Here is a 17,052-nt window from a genome sequence, read left to right as displayed (position 1 = left end):
AAGGCGGGTGGCCACTAGATGCGCCGTAGCCTGTATGGCATGTGACGTCACAAGCTTGAACAGGAGAACCAATCAGAATCAGTCTATAACAAGCACTTCCTGAGTTCGTTTGTTCACGTGCGAGTGTTTCAATACATTGAATAAGTAAAATTAACATTTACTATGTGTATGTAAGGTAAATAAATGGAAGAAGAGACTGTAAAAACACAAGTATTACACAAGCAGGCGCAGAGAATAGTGTTTAAGGTGTATAATTATTATAAAAACGTTAACGAGCAGAACGCTGCCGGCCATCTTGATGCTGGCAGCAACGTTGCCAACGTGCAAGAAACGACTGCAGAAGCATGTGGTGTGGGATTGAGAAACGTGCAAAGAATATTGTTAGTGAAGGAAAGAGGGTTTGTTTGGTGTCATGCTTACAGTAATCAATGGCTAAGGTCATTATTGTCTTTTGATAATTTAAATTCTCTCCTGCGCTATTTGTATTGCACGTGCTCGTGAAGTACGATGTGGCAATGTTGTACGCTGCCTTGCTCTCTCTATCTGTCTCTCTCGACGCAAACGCTAGCAGACAACCCGCCTTCCGAATTGCCGTGGACTCTAGGAACAAAAGACTGTGCCGATACTATTTCACATTGTCTGTAATGAGGCGATATTAGCGATCCTGGTGGTTAGCAACTATCTATGGATGCATATTTATTACGTATTGAGCTTCATGACTGTATATACTGGACTGTGATATTACTGTAAGTGGCTAAGACAAAATTAATTAAACATGAAATATTAATTCATTTTAAAAACTTACACTGTTTATTTAAATGGTATTCTCTCCACTGAATTTATGACATGAAATAGTCGGTATCATTTGAAACTTAATAAACTACATTGGTAGATTACATGTAAGCTCATCCAGTGAATGAGTCTTTTCAAAGGCATGCTTCTCCTTTAGGAAAACCACCATATTCCTAAAGTTGGTCCTTTCCAGAGCTGAGATATGCTTAATGATATCTTTAAAAAGCTTTTAAATTACCGTCTTCAGTGGTCTGAATATCCTAAATGTGCCTCCATTCACTTCTAATACTACAGGCACAGATAGTACATATTTATGTACTTTCATTAGGAACTGGAAGTTATCTGGATAGTTAAGGGCTTCTTTTTTAGTGTTTTAGATTCATTGTATGAAAGGGGGATGAGGTCTGTTCAGAAAGTATTAAAATAAAAAAAATAATAAACAACTTACCTAGGACAATGTGCTTCAGTTTCCTTCAAAGTGTTCCCCTTGGGACGTCATCCACTTTTCCTAATCTCCTTCCCACTTTTCAAAACAGTCTGCAAAGTCTTTTATGAAATTGCCTTCAGTTGCCTAACTATTCTCTTTAATCTCTTGCTTTTCTTTGCAATCTCCTTCCTTTCAACAACGATTTTAGGTTTGGGAAAAGCAGAAGTTTCAGGAAGCCAAATCTGGGCTAAATCAGGTGGAGTCAGACCTGGATGATAAGCTGTGTGCCAGAAAAAAAAACACTGCACAAAATATGAAGAGTCAGCACATGCATTATAATGGATTAAACTGACAGTCACCACTTGGCAAAATTCTCCCTCAAAATTTCTGAAACAATAGTCCAAGAAATTCTATATAGTTTACTAATTCTTGCATTATTAATCACTGATTTTCGTTGATAGCAGTCCTTAAGCTTTCAACAATAGTGTTTTGTTTATAGAATGTGAATCATTTCAATGGATTCCTGGCTATCTTCGAAACACTGGTTACCACAATATCTGGGCTTCACTCATTGAATCATCCCAGACAGCCCTGTTAATAATTCGAATAATTTCCACTGACAAAAGTTGGAAGAAAGACTTGATACAGATTCGTTGACCCACTTGCTCAGTCATTGTAAATATGATAGTCAAACAGTGCTCACTCAGTGGTATCTTAGACCTGTAACACACTACACTGAGAAATATGGACTGTGTAATATGTGTGTGGAGACAACTTAGAAATGCTTTGGTCTTCACACTATAGCTAGAAATGTGTTACTACACAATGGAGCCATCTGTGCATAGATAGTTAAAACACTAGTTTTATTACACCATACTGAAGATGGTTTGATACCAGCTGATGGAAATATAGTGATATAAATTTGAACAGCTGACTTTTTGATGTTTCATTTTATTTACCTAATTTGCATTTCATAGGTCTATAATGTGGGTGGATTATTATCTGTGGGAGTGGGTAATACAAATGGTGGGGGTATCTGTTTACAAAAAGTTGCTGGCTGATTGATTCAGCTATGTCACAGTGAGACGCTCTCGGCCTTTCTTTTTATTTAATCGTCTAAACTTGTTAGTTGGAAAACAAGACAATTAAATAATAAACTAACCCTGCCATGAATCGTTATGATCAGGAAGGTAATCAGCGTGTCAAGGTAGTCAAGTGATAACACACACTCACTATGTAAAACACAACTATTTATTAGAACAAGCAAATAAATTCGTAGCACAGAAAATATCTTGCTAACAGTGTAGCGTAGACCAAATCCAACTAATTACCTTACATAGGTAGGTACTTCCCCACGCTGGCATCCACCTTGTCATACAACCTTGACATAACCATCACTCAGCACACACATAGCCGTTACATACAAATTGGTCACCCCTCGAACATCACACAACAATGGGTGCCTTCGTCGTAAATTCCATACTTTTTAAATTCGTTCTACTGCAATAACTAGATTAAACATAAGCCAAAACCAACTCACTGAACTGATAGTATATAGAGGTAGGCTTTTAGTTACATCACAGCTAGAAAAACGATCCACCAAAAATACAAATACCGACCAGTATTTGACCAGAGTTGACTGAACGCAAGTCAGTCGGGAAAATGAAAGCAGCTCAAGCTAATAAGTACATCCCAAAACTCGCCGCTAAATTCCACCCGAATATCTTCTGCAATTCACTCGCAGGATCCCGCACACCGTGTACTATACAGCTCCTGATAGACTTATCGAACCTGGTTCGATCCCCGGCCTACGTAGCAGCTCGTACCCTGTCACACATCCGACCTCCACGAATCCCTCCACTAGACTAATATCTTCTGCTATACACTGACAGATTCCCACAACACCGAGTACTATACAGCTTCTGGTAGACTTATCGAACACGGTTCGATCCCCGGCCTACGTAGGAGCTTGTACCCTGTCACACATCCGACCTCCACGAATCCCTCCACTAGACTAATATCTTCTGCTATACACTGACAGATTCCCACAACACCGAGTACTATACAGCTCCTGGTAGACTTATCGAACCCGGTTCGATCCCCGGCCTACGTAGGAGCTTGTACCCTGTCACACATCCGACCTCCACGAATCCTTCCACTAGACTAACGCTACTATCGAAATGAAACTCGCTTCACAGACCAAATTTAACTCACGCTACCGTCTTAACCAATCAACAAGCGCTATTATAAAATAATGACCGCTCCCCTGACCAAATAATTATTGCTCCCTCGGTCTCAACTCATTACAGGTTATAGGAACAGAAACAGAGCATAAAAAAAAGAAAGTTGAGAGGAAAGCCATCTACGAGAAGTAAGAAGAACTAGATCAGAAAGAAAAAACTACAAGCCAACTATGAAGAGTTAGAATAATTAAAACTAACAGAGAAAAAAAATATAAAGATAGAAAAATGTAAAAGAAATAGAAAGGAAAAGAAAGATGTTCCGAAATATAAACGGCACAACAGTTCAATCAAGACTGTGCTAAAGGAAAGAATTCTCCATAGCTTGACAAACACATTACTTAGTTCTCACTGTAGTGTGTTACTGCTGACTTGGTATCCCCAGGGATAGTGACTGTCTATGCATGATCAGTGAGATCCCTTCTGACTGGCTACTAACTTACATCAGGGCAGTGCAACTAGTTCTCAAGATATTCAATATGGCTGGATACTTTATGGACAGAATTCTTGTCTAATCAATTTTGAAATCTTTTCAATAACATTTGAAATGACTGCTGTGAAACAAAAATGGTAATTTTTTAATAAACTGCTTATTGCATCAGCTATCAATAAAAAATTGAACTCTTGTTTGTTGACAGATGAGGCATAATCTACAGTGGGAAGGAGCCTGGCGTGATGTCTCATGTTTGACTCGCTCAGCTGCATTCCAAGTTCGGGAACAGACAGGACCAAGCCTCAAATCATCAGTTCGTCACATATTGTCACTAGATTGCAGAGATACTCCCATCTTTCCTACCTGTGGAAGTCTTGTCAAGTTAACGCAAGAGCTTGCGGGTTTGGGAGGCAACATTGGCTTTGTTAAGAATGACCTATGTCTACAAGGAAACTGGAGTATTCTATCAGATATGGTAATTATGGTTACTATTTCAATATATGACTGTAATAATGTAATAATTTAGAAATCTTCTCACCATTCGTGAGCTGCCACAAGGGACAAAGAGTACTTAACCATATAAGTGTTTTCAAGTTCATTAAACCATTTATTTTGTTTTGACAATAAAACTCCTACAAGTACAGAGCTGCAGATACATTTTTAGAGTAGTGGAAATATACCTAATTTTAGAGAGAGAGAGATAAGCATTACAAACAAGTAAAGAATGCTAGTGAACTTACTTTCATTTGGAATATAGGTAATGCTTCAGGAGAGCAATTGATCCTTTCAATGCAGTTAAGCTTACAATCGGAATAATAGATGTAGGTATTCCAAGCCTCTTAAACACATCTTCCATGAAGAGAGTAGCGGTACCTCTTGCTCCAACCAGAAGTCCGATTACTTCAAGCTCTTCTAGCTGGTACTTATGGAGGTAATAGGGAATGGTAGGATTGTAGATATTCTTTTTTTCCTTACCCACTTCTGCTGGCTGTTCCTCATTCATTTCGAAATACACAGTGAGATCAATTATGAATCCAGACCTTATAGATTCCTTGAAAGCTATACAGTAGAAGCCTGATATTGTGCAGTCCAATATAACACAGATTCGGATATAACACTGTGAAAAGTATGTCACCTGGGAAAAACAACTTTGTCACTGAAATTCTTAACTATAGAGATTCGTATAGTAATCATTATTTGAGGGACTTAGAACAAAAAGCAGGTAAGTGACATTATTAAAAAAAATGAGGTAAGTGCGTGTTGTGATAGCCCAAAAGGATGTTTCTTTGGGATAAAATCAGGTAAGTGATCACACTGTGCAGTGCTGCTATATGGGCATCATTTCACCAAACTAATGTATAATATGTCATTGCATGTAGAACTTTAACTGTAATTTCCTCAAAACTAGGTTTGTGTCACTTACCTGCCCCTCTTTTTATAGTTTGTCTACAACTTGTCAATTAATACAGAAACAGTTTTCTGCTATTTCACATTACAAGGTTATAATTCTGCTAATATTTTCGATTTTTTAAAAATCATCTTCAGGTGGAGCAACATAAATTGACAAATTGAGCATAGGTGAAATACGAGAAGAAACATATGTGCTTATTATGAATTAAATTAAAAACATATATGTTGTTGTTTTCTAATGCCAAGCATTTGACAATAAAGTCATTTGACCTCTTGCACTCCAATATTTTTAAAAGATATTGTCATGGTCAGCCACTGACGCACAGAAAAAACGTGTATAAAAACCAATATAAAGGTACGGTCATACGTCGCTACTTTTGCAGTGCTGCAGTACAAAAAACTGCGCAGCTCTTGTACTGCGACGTGTGAACAACGGTGCAAGCCGAAAAGTAGCGGCTGCCGAACCTGCTGCCCGCTACTTTTCCATGCTGCGCACAACTTAAAAGTAGCGACGTGTGAACAGGGTTCTCAGGGTTGGAGCCGCAGCATTTTTGTTGAAACTTTTGCTGCGGTTGCAACCAGTGTTACCACCCAAATGTGCCAATGATACTTTTATTGTTTGGATATATTTTAATGTTAAATGTAATGAAAATAAATTATTTGTAACAGTTATTAAATACACAACACAGTCTGAGCATAATTGCTGACGATATAATTCATTTTTTAAATTTTCCTTAGCGTAGTTCCGAACAGGAGGGTTGCCAACATTGATTACGTGAATATACTGTTGGTTATTATTTAAGTATATAGGCGTTTTTAAAAGCTTTATAGTAAAAATAATGTCAATTTCTGAATACTAGATACGACAGAAAAGCAAATAATAGATAAGGAAGCTTTCGCATGAGTTTCTTAATAATGCGAACATAACCACAAAATGTATATTGAGAAGTCAACACGGAGATGGGAACCTGCAGCATGACTGCGGCTGCAAAAGTAGCGCCTTGCGTGTGAACAGACTCGCAACCTCCAGTTGCAACTTTTGCAGCACTCGGGTTGCGCAGCACGAAAAGTAGCGTGCAGCGCGCTACTTTTGGCTTACGTGTGAACACAACACGCAACTTTTGCAGCTGCAGTTTAAAAGTAGCGCTGCAAAAGTAGCGACGTGTGACCATACCTTAAGATGTTTTTCTAAGTCATTTTTTAACATATGATAAAAACAATTGTAAAGTTTATAACTAATACTCTTTTAAAAGATGACCACACCGTTTGAATCTTTTGATGTTACATAACCAGTTTCATTCATAAAAATTATGCACGTATTGACAGTCAAAGATTTACAAATTTAAACTTAAACCCATTAATGATACCATGTTCAGAAGAGAGGTCTTCAAAAGAATGCAAGTATTGGCATTCTGTATGTTTGTTAATCAGTCACTCGTATCGATGAGGTGTATATGACATCTGAAATTAACCAAAAATGATTTTTATGAGACAGTAATTTGGAAAAAACATGAAATATGTCAGTATACTTACTGGCATGTAAAAGAATTCCTGCGGGACAAAATTCCGGCACACCGGCGGCGCTGATATAACCTCTGCAGTTGCGAGTGTCGTTAAATAAAACATAACATTTTAACATTTCATATTGAAGTGTTACATTGAATGTGACTGATTGTGTGCACTGTATGGAATGTGGGTAAACTGATTGTGTGCAGTGTGTGGAATGTGGGTAAGGAGGGAGGGGGGGGGTTTCAGTGGATAGCCAGGCGATACTGCTCGATAAAGTGGTTATTTAGTAATATGATACAGGGAGTTTTGAAAATTGGGAATCTGTTCATTTAGTAATTGTATGTTTTGATTATAATTCCTAGCTATGAAATATTCCTTGACTGTATTAATTAAATATGGGTCATTCAATATTTTTAAGATTTGTAATCTGTTGTAATACTATTAAGTTCATGACCTGTGTTAATTGAGTGTCAAATTTTGATCTATTTCTATTGTTAATGAAATCGGATTTATGTTTCTTGTACCTAGTATGAAAATTCTTTCTAGTTTGGCCAATTTAATTGATAAACTCCACTATGTAAATGTTTATTATTATTCCTGAGTTTGTTGAGAATTATGCTGTCTAGTTTATTGTTGGTTTTATGGGTGATATTTATGTTTTCTTTTTTTAAAAAAAAAGGCAGAAAGTTGATTATTGATTTTTCCTATTTCAGTCATGGAGTTCCAAGTTTTATCTTTTTAAAATTGTATAGGTTGTAAAGTGGCAGGTGTCATATTTTTTAATTTTCTAATTTTCCATAGTCTCATTTAAACTATTATCTTTCCTGAAAATATTGGACTCGGATATTATCGTCAATTGCGCGGGAACTACGTAAATTCGAACAAACTTTATTAAAATTTTTTGTTTTGTTTACAATCACGATATCTACCATCTGTACTGTTTAAATCATATATATATATATATATATATATATATATATATATATATATATATATATATATATATATATATATATATATTTATACATACATACATACATACATACATATACAGGGTGTTTAAAAAATACGGGGCATAATTTCAGGTATGTATTTCCCACATGTAGACAATCAAAATAGTTCATTACAACATCTGTCCAGAAATGCTTTATTTCCGAGTTATGGCCTTCACAACATTGAAATTCACCGGAACGTTTTTCTTTCCGCAGGTCGTTGCCGTCAAAGGAGACATTAAGAGGGCACTCTGACAGTTCATTCTGAGGCGAAGGTTACATTCAGTGTTGTGTAGGCGTTAGACTGTGCGACATGTATTCAAATCAAGAGCTGGCAGAGATACACTTCATGTACGGTAAGACGGACGGCAATGCTGCGCTGGCTCATCGTTTGGACCAGGAGAGGTACCCACAGCGACAATGTCCAGATCGAAAGACATTTGTACGTCTCCATTACTGTCTGTGCGAGTATGGAAAATTTAACTCTCCTGGTTTGGGAAGGGGACGACCAAGATCTATAACTCCAGAAGTACAGGAGGAGATTCTGGAGGCTGTGAACATGACTCCTTCTATCAGCACACGAAGGGTAGCGTTGCAAGTCAGTGTTCCTCATACGACTGTCTGGAGACTGTTGAAAGAGTATCAATTGTATCCTTATCATTTGCAACGTGTACAGGCCCTGTCACCAGGAGATTACCCTGCACGAGTTAGGTTCTGTCAGTGGTTCTTGCAGCAGTGTGGTGTAAATCCGAACTTTCCTGCCTTAGTATTATTTACAGATGAAGCACAGTTCACATGAGATGGCATAACAAATTTCCACAATCAGCATGTATGGGCGTATGAAAACCCACATGCAACTGTTCCATCTCATCACTAGGTGCGGTTCTCCCTCAACATGTGGGCCGGTATCATTGGTGATCGATTAGTTGGACCCCATGTACTTGTAAACAGACTTACGAGGCAGGCGTACACAAACTTCCTGGAAAACACCACACCTCATGTTTTAGAAGACACTCCACTGATCAATCGTCAACACATTCACTTCTTGCATGATGGCGCTCCTGCACACTTCAGTCATACGGCTCGCCGGTACTTGGATCAAAGGTTTCCTGATCGATGGATAAGTAGAGGTGGCCCAATTGCTTGGCCTCCACGCTCACCTGATCTGAACCCTCTCGATTTCTACTTGTGGGGCCATTTAAAATCATTGGTTTATTCGGCTCCGTTGCCTGATTTGGAATCCCTTCGGAATCGAATTGTGGCATGTTCTGAGGACATATGCAATACTCCTGGAGTTTGGGATCGTGTTCGCAGGTCAATGAGACATCGATGTGAGGTCTGTATTCAAGCAGGAGGTGGACATTTTGAACATCTTCTGTAATGACAATGACCTGCGGAAAGAAAAACATTCCGGTGAATTTCAATGTTGTGAAGGCCATAACTCGGAAATGAAGCATTTCTGGACACATGTTGTAATGAACTATTTTGATTGTCTACATGTGGGAAATACCCTAGATCATATATGTAACAGATATGTCGGGCTTATAGGCTTTGAGGTTAACAACTTTTGTCAGGATTACTACGCTGCCATCTAGTTGGTACATAAGGAGTCACGTCATAATTTCCATTTGAATTGCATTAGCGACTGTGCTGCCATCTCATGTTCGTTTACAGCGGACGGGTGGCGATCCTGGCGGTCGTTCTCTTCAAAGTGCTGCCGATTTTAATGTAGCGAGGAGTTATCTGTTACATATATGATCTAGGGAAATACATACCTGAAATTATGCCCCGTATTTTTGAAACACACTGTATATATATATATATATATATATATATATATATATATATATATATATATATGAATTAAAATGAGTTACGACATACCAATTTAATTTCTGATTATTTTTCTTCACATGTCGCATTTAAAATAATAATTGTAAAGTGCCTAAGATTTTCATTATCTGAGATTAGTAAGACTTTTGTAAATACAAATGCTACTGTATAAGAATAAAACAAAATTATGTATTGTGTTGAAGGTGATACAAGCAACTCTGCAGGCTGGTTTCCTTACTCGAATAAGCAACAACTTGAACGTCAGCATCTGCGATCAGTTTTTCTTAGGTGGGCCTCTTACATTACGGGGTTTCCAGACGAGAGGAGTTGGTCCTCACAGAGATGGCAACTCACTAGGTGCCAATGTAAGTAACAGATTTGTAATTTGTTTCTACATTAGTTCTTATTGGAGGTCCAAGTTTTAATACACTACTCTGTACATAGGTACAAGAATTGAATATCGTTTGTATGTAATCATTGGATTATGTTTTTTTTTTTAGGCGTATTGGGCTAGTGGCCTTCATTTATTCACCCCTCTTCCTTTCAATCCTGGTAAAGGCGGATTTGGAGATTTCTTCAGAACACACATTTTTGTGAATGCAGGAAATCTGGGTGACGTATATTTAGGTAAGGTATAATATAGAAATTCATAATTGAATTTAGTAATACACAATATTAGTAGTAATTTAATGCCCAACTGCTGCTTTCTTGCTTCCCAATAAAGTCCAGCCAGCATTTTTGTAGGTGATGTCATACACATACACAATATTATGAATGCTGGAAATCTGGGTAGCATAATAAAGAAATTCTTAATTGAATTTAGTAATACACTTTTTTATAAATGCTGGAAAGCTGGGTGACATATATTTGGGTAAGGCATATAGAAACTCTTAATTGAATCTAGTAATAATATTAACTCTGTTTGCACTTTTTGAACTCTTTATCTATCTAATATAATAAAAGTTTAAAGTTCAATCTATAAGATTTATCTATTTTGCAAATGTTTATTTGCTATAACATTGTATATGAAATATTAACGTTTTCACCTTTTCGGCATCATCAGATATTGTTAAGAAACACGAAATCTAAACCTTGAACAAATTAAAATGTACATAGTATTATGCATGACAAAATGGACTTTCATGAATACTATGTACATTTTAATTTGTTCAAGATTTAGATTTCGTGTTTTTTAACAATATCTGATGATGCCGAAAAGGTGAAAACGTTAATATTTCATATACAAAGTTATAGCAAATAAACATTTGCAAAATAGATAAATCTTATAGATTGAACTTGAAACTTTTATTATATTGAACTAGATTTATCTGAAAACAAAATGAATTGTAAAATTCTTATCTGTCCAGTGCATTGTTCTGTTTATTGCTATGAATAAAGGTATAGGAGTGAAAAAAATAAGAAAAAGTAGCTAAAAAGCTGCTACAATAAAAGATGTTAATGTATTGTCCAACAAACTGACAAAAATACAACAAGTCCCAGTGAACATTCCTCTGGTGTTTATGTCAACCGACCAGTGGCAGGTCACCTCTCCCCCCCCTCCCCCACTACTGCCGCTGCTTGCATCTGCAAGCTCACATGCTTTGCCGGACTAAAACTTATGTACTATGTTTTATTAGTAGCATTTGGTACTCACCCTCCATACAGCAGCTGCTGGAAGTGTTGCCCATCTTGTGTAATGCTTAATTCATATCATATCATTCACAGAACCTGCATCATTAAACCTATTTACTAAATTTTCTATATGAACTCACGTCTAATTTACCTAGTGACATTCAGACTTTCAAAGAGATGCTACCAGGAGTAAGTCTACCACCAGAACCAATAATTACTCTCAGAGAACTTCGCTGTCAGCCGCACTTTACTATGCTGATCATCATTGAGGAAATAAAAAAAGTCATACACAAATTCGACAACAGTGACACTGCTTGCACCTCGAAGCCAAAGGCAGGATAAAAGAAACATCACTTCTCTTTCATTCATCAAAACCCAATTTGCTGACTTTCCTGCTACCATTGAACATCTGTAGGGTGTATCTCTTCCATTAAATGAAAGAATGAACAACATTAAAGCAATTTAAAATAAGAAAATGTTGTTGTTTTCTAATGCCAGGCGTTTGACAATAAAGTCATTTGACCTCTTGCACTCCAATATTTTTCAAAGATATTATCATGGTCAGCCACTGAAGCACAGATTCTGAGGTGTTCCGAATCCATTTCTTGGTTTGAGTTGCACAATGGGCAGTTAGGGCACTGATATATTCCAATTCTATGCAGGAAAATAAGAAAATACAAGGAGTAATGGGCGATGTTCTTTCTTTGAAGCTCTCTGAAGTCCTTGAATGGAATCCTGGATATGTGAAGATGAAAGACTTAACTGCAGATTTTCAAGTAGAAGAAATAACTGAAGAACTATTATGGGGACTGATAGCAGTTGGCATTCATATTATTATTTGTTAATATTAATGTGATAACTAATGGCAATTTACCAATTATAAGATCAACATAAAAATAACAGTAATAATAATAATAATAATAATACTAACAACAAAAAGTGTCCACTGCTGTGGAGTAATGGTTAGCACGTCTGACTGTGAAACAAGTGGGCCCCCCGGATTCAAATCCTGGTAGGGACAAGTTGCCTGGTTGAGGTTTTATGCGGTGTTTTTTCCCAGTTCATCAAGAGCAAATGCTAGATAACTTTCAGCACTGGACCCTGGAGTCATTTCGCCGACATTATCACCTCCATTTCACTCAGGTGCTAGATAATCATCACAGTTGATAAAGCTTTGTTCAGATCTGTATGTAGTTCCAAAACATTGGACGTAGATTAAGTTCTAGTATACGGAATGTGCAGAAGTCTTTCTGACCTGTCCTACTACTTCAAAACGAGGAAGTTTGATAGCTATTATTGGAGAAAAATTCGTTCCAGCACTGGGAATCGAATCCAGGATCTCTCAGCTTTGCATGCTGAGCACTCTTCCACCTGAGCTTTGCCGAGACCCTATTCACCATGCTGGCTGAACTCTCCTTTGCATCATCAATGGTCTACTATCTGCATTTTAGACATATGAGCCATTCAGAGCAGAAGTGGTGTAAGTCAAAATTGGGTAATGAGGTTTAAAGTAAAAATTCTGTAAAATACAGTGCAAAGTAGCAATTAATATGTCCTTCGTGCTATCCACTGATTACTAATAGTTTAAATAAATTGAATACTATAGTCCCGTCACTCTAATTTCCGGCAGCCAATCACGTTGCAGGTCAGCTACATTTAAACGTGTGCGTCCTGTGATTCACTGATGAAGACGTCATGCATTTCCTAAGGCTGGATAAATACTTAATATAATTGCCCGCCATTTTGGCTCTTTCGTTGGCGTTCACAGAAAGCACATGAGGACGTTATTTGCCGAATTACAATGCGTTTGATTTATTATCATAGGAGCTACGACATGATAATGTTTAACAGTGTGGCAAATAGATTCCTCATCTGGTAGCTCGGCAACGAAAGAAAAAAATTGCCAACAATATTACCTACCTAGACTTTATAGAGCCTTGACTTCCTAAGATGCAAGATGCCGGGAATAACAGCGTCGCGACTATAATTGCTACTTTGCACTGTATTTTACAGAATGTTTACCTTAACCCTCATTACCCATTTTTGACTTACACCACTTCTGCTCTCAATGGCTCATATAAGTCATGTATACAGGAGCACATATTTAAATGACTTTATCGCCACTTTTTATAACAGCTTTTTAATTATTGTTAACATTGATATATAGGGTGCGTCAGAAAGAACGGATGGATTTCACAGGGCAAGAAAATTGTAAGGATTCATCAAATCAAAAATTTATTGTTATCAACAGATTCACCAATATATGCAGTTTACTTATGGTATACAACATCATCCATATAATATCCTTGGCTTTCGATACAGGCATCGAGGCGTTTTCTGAAGTTCGCCATCACTTTCACAGTCATAGTTGGTGGGATTGCCTCGATTTCTTCACGAATCGCCGTCTTCAGTTCATCCAGTGTATGTGGTTACTTACGCCTTCAAATAGTCCCAAAGAAAGAACTCGCAGGGCGCGAGATCTTACCGTAACCTTGGACAATCTCAGTGCAATAGCATGTTTACGGGCTGATCGTTGAGGTGGCCGGACAACCTACTGTCTGTTTCCACATTTGTAGGTGTACACGCGCTCCGTGGTCGTCCAGGTGATTTCTTCTTTAATGTTGAACCTGTGGTACGAAATGAAGCCACCCACCGCAAAATTGTATTCCGAGTTGGAATCCTATCCTAACGTGACGTCCGATGTCGAAAAGAGTCCTAAGTGGCGATCACAGACTCTTCATTTTTCAAAAATGTCTCTGCGATAAAAGCACGTTGTACACCAGACCAACACCATGTTCTCAACTGAAACTGCATTCTCTCGCTGACCCAACAGTCGTGGTCTCCCTCACTATATCCCTCCCCTCGCTGCGTATCGATAGTTTGAAATCCATCCGTTCTTTCTGACGCACCCTGTATATAGGAAGTTAGTGTTAAATTTAATTTCTCTTCTTGTTACGTTTACAGGTCAAATGCCAGATTTGAAAGAAGTTCCGAAAACAGTACGGCTTGCATATGGAATTGGTGTAGCAGTCCGTCTGGGTCAGATGGCACGAGTGGAGCTGAATTACTGCATGCCAGTACTTTTCCGCCGCGAAGACCAACCACATCCCGGCGTTCAGTTTGGTATTGGCATGCACTTCCTGTGAAGCTGGTACCATACAGGAGCAGTAATAACAAACCTTGGATTTGCAGAATCGGTGGAAGAAGAGACGAAGCTAATAGTTCCATGGAATTTTGGGTGCATGCTGAGTGTGTCTAGTAAGTCGAAGCGGAATTGAATTTGTTACTTAAGTAGAGATTGTAAGGGTGGTATGTGGATTTGAAGCATTAAATATATCTCCCTTTTAATCCAGATTTGTAAGATAAGTTTCATTGCCTAATACTACTATGAATTTTATACGAGCACTTTTACTGCCACCACCGGCTTCTGTGAACCAAGGCTAGTGTAGCCACACGTAGCTTTAAACCTGCAAACTAATAAAATTAAGACTTTGTACAGGATAATGTTAAAATGGAGTTGTTAAATTTTTTTTTTTTTTCTTTTATTTCCAGTTCACGTTGTTAATTTTATTTCTGAAATGTATGGGCCTTGCTGAATTAATACGCGAAAAAAAAAGTTGTTTGGTGATTCATGGTATGAAATTTTTAAGATTGTCTGCAGTACAATTCTCTTGTTTGGAGAAAAAAATGAGTTAAAAAAATGATCATGTGATGGATTAAACTGGAAATTGTGAGAAAAATAAGTGTTTCTTTTCTTTATGCATGTTTTTCTTGTGTCTTTATAGATATTATTCTTTTACAGCTCTCCATTATATACTTTAACATTCCATTGCAATAAGGGAAACTCTCAGGAATCTTCTATGCCACATCAATAAATTTAGGAATGCAGTTATACATACTAGGTTCAAAAAGTTCCCGGAATTTGCTAGCATCATAGAAACAACGTACCTTAAACACTATTCTACAGCATTTCCTTCAAAATAGTTGCCTTCCGCAACAACACACTTTTGCCAACGCGTGTAGAGTTTCTGGAAGCAGGCCTGGAAGCCATTTTGTGAAACCCGTCTTAGTGCTCTCGTCGCGTTTGCGATAACCTCTTCAGCATTGAATCTCCGTCCTTTCAGATGACTTTTCAGACGGGGAAACAGAAAGTAATCAGGTGGTGAGAGATCAGGAGAGTATGGTGGGTGATCCAAAGCAGTTATGTTGTGCCTGGCAAGAAAATTCTTTACAATAATTGCGCGATGAGCAGGTGCATTGTCATGCATAAGGAACCAGTTGTTTTCTACCCACTTTTCTGGACGTTTCCTTCTCACTGCGTCCCAGAGGCGACTGAGGATTTCTACGTACAATTCTTTCGTTACAGTACGACCTTCTGGAATGAACTCATGGTGCATGAGACCCTGAGAGTCGAAGAAAACTTCCAACATAACTTTGCTTTAAGTGAGCTTAAATGCGACAGGCTCATGTTAGTAGATTTACTGGCATGAAAAAGAACTCCTGCGGGACAAAATTCCGGCACATCCGGCGATTCTGATATAACCTCTGCAGTTGCGAGCGTCGTTAAATAAAACATAACATTTAAAATAACTTTGCCTTTGGAAGTGTGCCTAGGAAATTTTTGCTTCCGAGGAGATGTTTTCGATTTCCACTCAGATGACTGTCGTTTAGGGACTGGGTTGTACAAGTAGCACCAGTTTCATTTTGTTTAAGAAATCACCATCTTCATCAGCCATACTGATCATGTCCCCAGCAAAACACAGAACTTGATGTTTGTACTTTGCTCTGTGGACATAATTACAAAATGCGACGAACAAACGAAACACTATGATAAACAATTGCCTACAACTCAAAACCAATAATTGCCATTATCAACAAACTTTAAGGAAATGACATCATGAATGTTACCAACAAAACAAATGTATAATATCCCTTGTTATATATTAATACGAAAAATGGTAGTAAAATTCCGGGAACTTTTTGAACCTATGTCAGACTCCAAAGCAGCTATTCTATCAATAGTCTCTAAACACACACCTTCATCTCAAACAGCAGAAATAACTAAAATGCTCTCTCAATTAATATCACTCAATAAAAGAATTGTATTCTAATGGATACCGTCCCATTGTGGAATCCTGGGAAATGAGAATGCGGATGCTTTAGCAAAGAAGGGCAGCACTGCTACTTACAGACCTGTTACTAAATCTACGTATTACTCTGTGAAAAGATTTATTAAATCTACATACTTAGACTTCAACAAACAAAATTTAATAACACAATCCCATGGGAAAAAATGGAACTCTCTGCATCAAAATCCACAGTTAATTCCCGATTTATCATGAAAATCGTCTGTAGCTGCATTTAGATTGGCAACAGGCCATGATTGTTTGGCCAAACACCTGCATAGAATTGGAATATATCAGTCCCCTAAATGTCCATTGTGCAACTCAAACCAAGAAATGGATTCGGAACATCTCAAAATCTGTACTTCAGTGGCTGGTCATGATAATATCTTTGAAAAATATTGGAGTGCAAGAGGTCAAATGACTTCATTGTCAAATGCCTGGAATTAGAAAACAACAACAACATTCCCGTTTTTAAGGAATAATCTGTTAAGCCCCAGTCAGATTACCGTAAGAATAAATGTAATTAATTCCTGCCTTTAAGGACATTCGGTTTAAGGAAATCCTGCTTTTAAGAATACTATTCAAGTGGATTTTGTGATAATGAAGCTTGAAATATCGACTCAACTTTCAATAATCAATAATACCGGCATATTTGATA

The 17,052-nt window shown here is 37.6% G+C and overlaps 1 protein-coding gene across 2 annotated transcripts in view; it reads left to right on the top strand.

The window, feature by feature from the left end:
- LOC138702014 (sorting and assembly machinery component 50 homolog) overlaps window positions 1–14,807 on the top strand; it is a 33,464-nt gene extending 18,657 nt beyond the window's left edge. For both annotated transcript variants that reach the window (XM_069829489.1, XM_069829488.1), the window contains 4 exons: window positions 4,098–4,367; window positions 9,840–10,001; window positions 10,137–10,263; window positions 14,233–14,807. In XM_069829489.1, coding sequence (XP_069685590.1) covers window positions 4,098–4,367; window positions 9,840–10,001; window positions 10,137–10,263; window positions 14,233–14,414 — 741 coding nt within the window. In that variant the 3' untranslated portion in view covers window positions 14,415–14,807. The remainder of the gene's footprint in view (window positions 1–4,097; window positions 4,368–9,839; window positions 10,002–10,136; window positions 10,264–14,232) is intronic.
- Window positions 14,808–17,052: the final 2,245 nt, after the last annotated feature.

This window comes from Periplaneta americana, chromosome 6 (assembly GCF_040183065.1).
Source record: "Periplaneta americana isolate PAMFEO1 chromosome 6, P.americana_PAMFEO1_priV1, whole genome shotgun sequence".
In the NCBI taxonomy this organism is placed as follows: domain Eukaryota; kingdom Metazoa; phylum Arthropoda; class Insecta; order Blattodea; family Blattidae; genus Periplaneta; species Periplaneta americana.
Note: the sequence above shows the minus strand (reverse complement) of the source record. Positions and strands in the feature narration are given on the sequence as shown.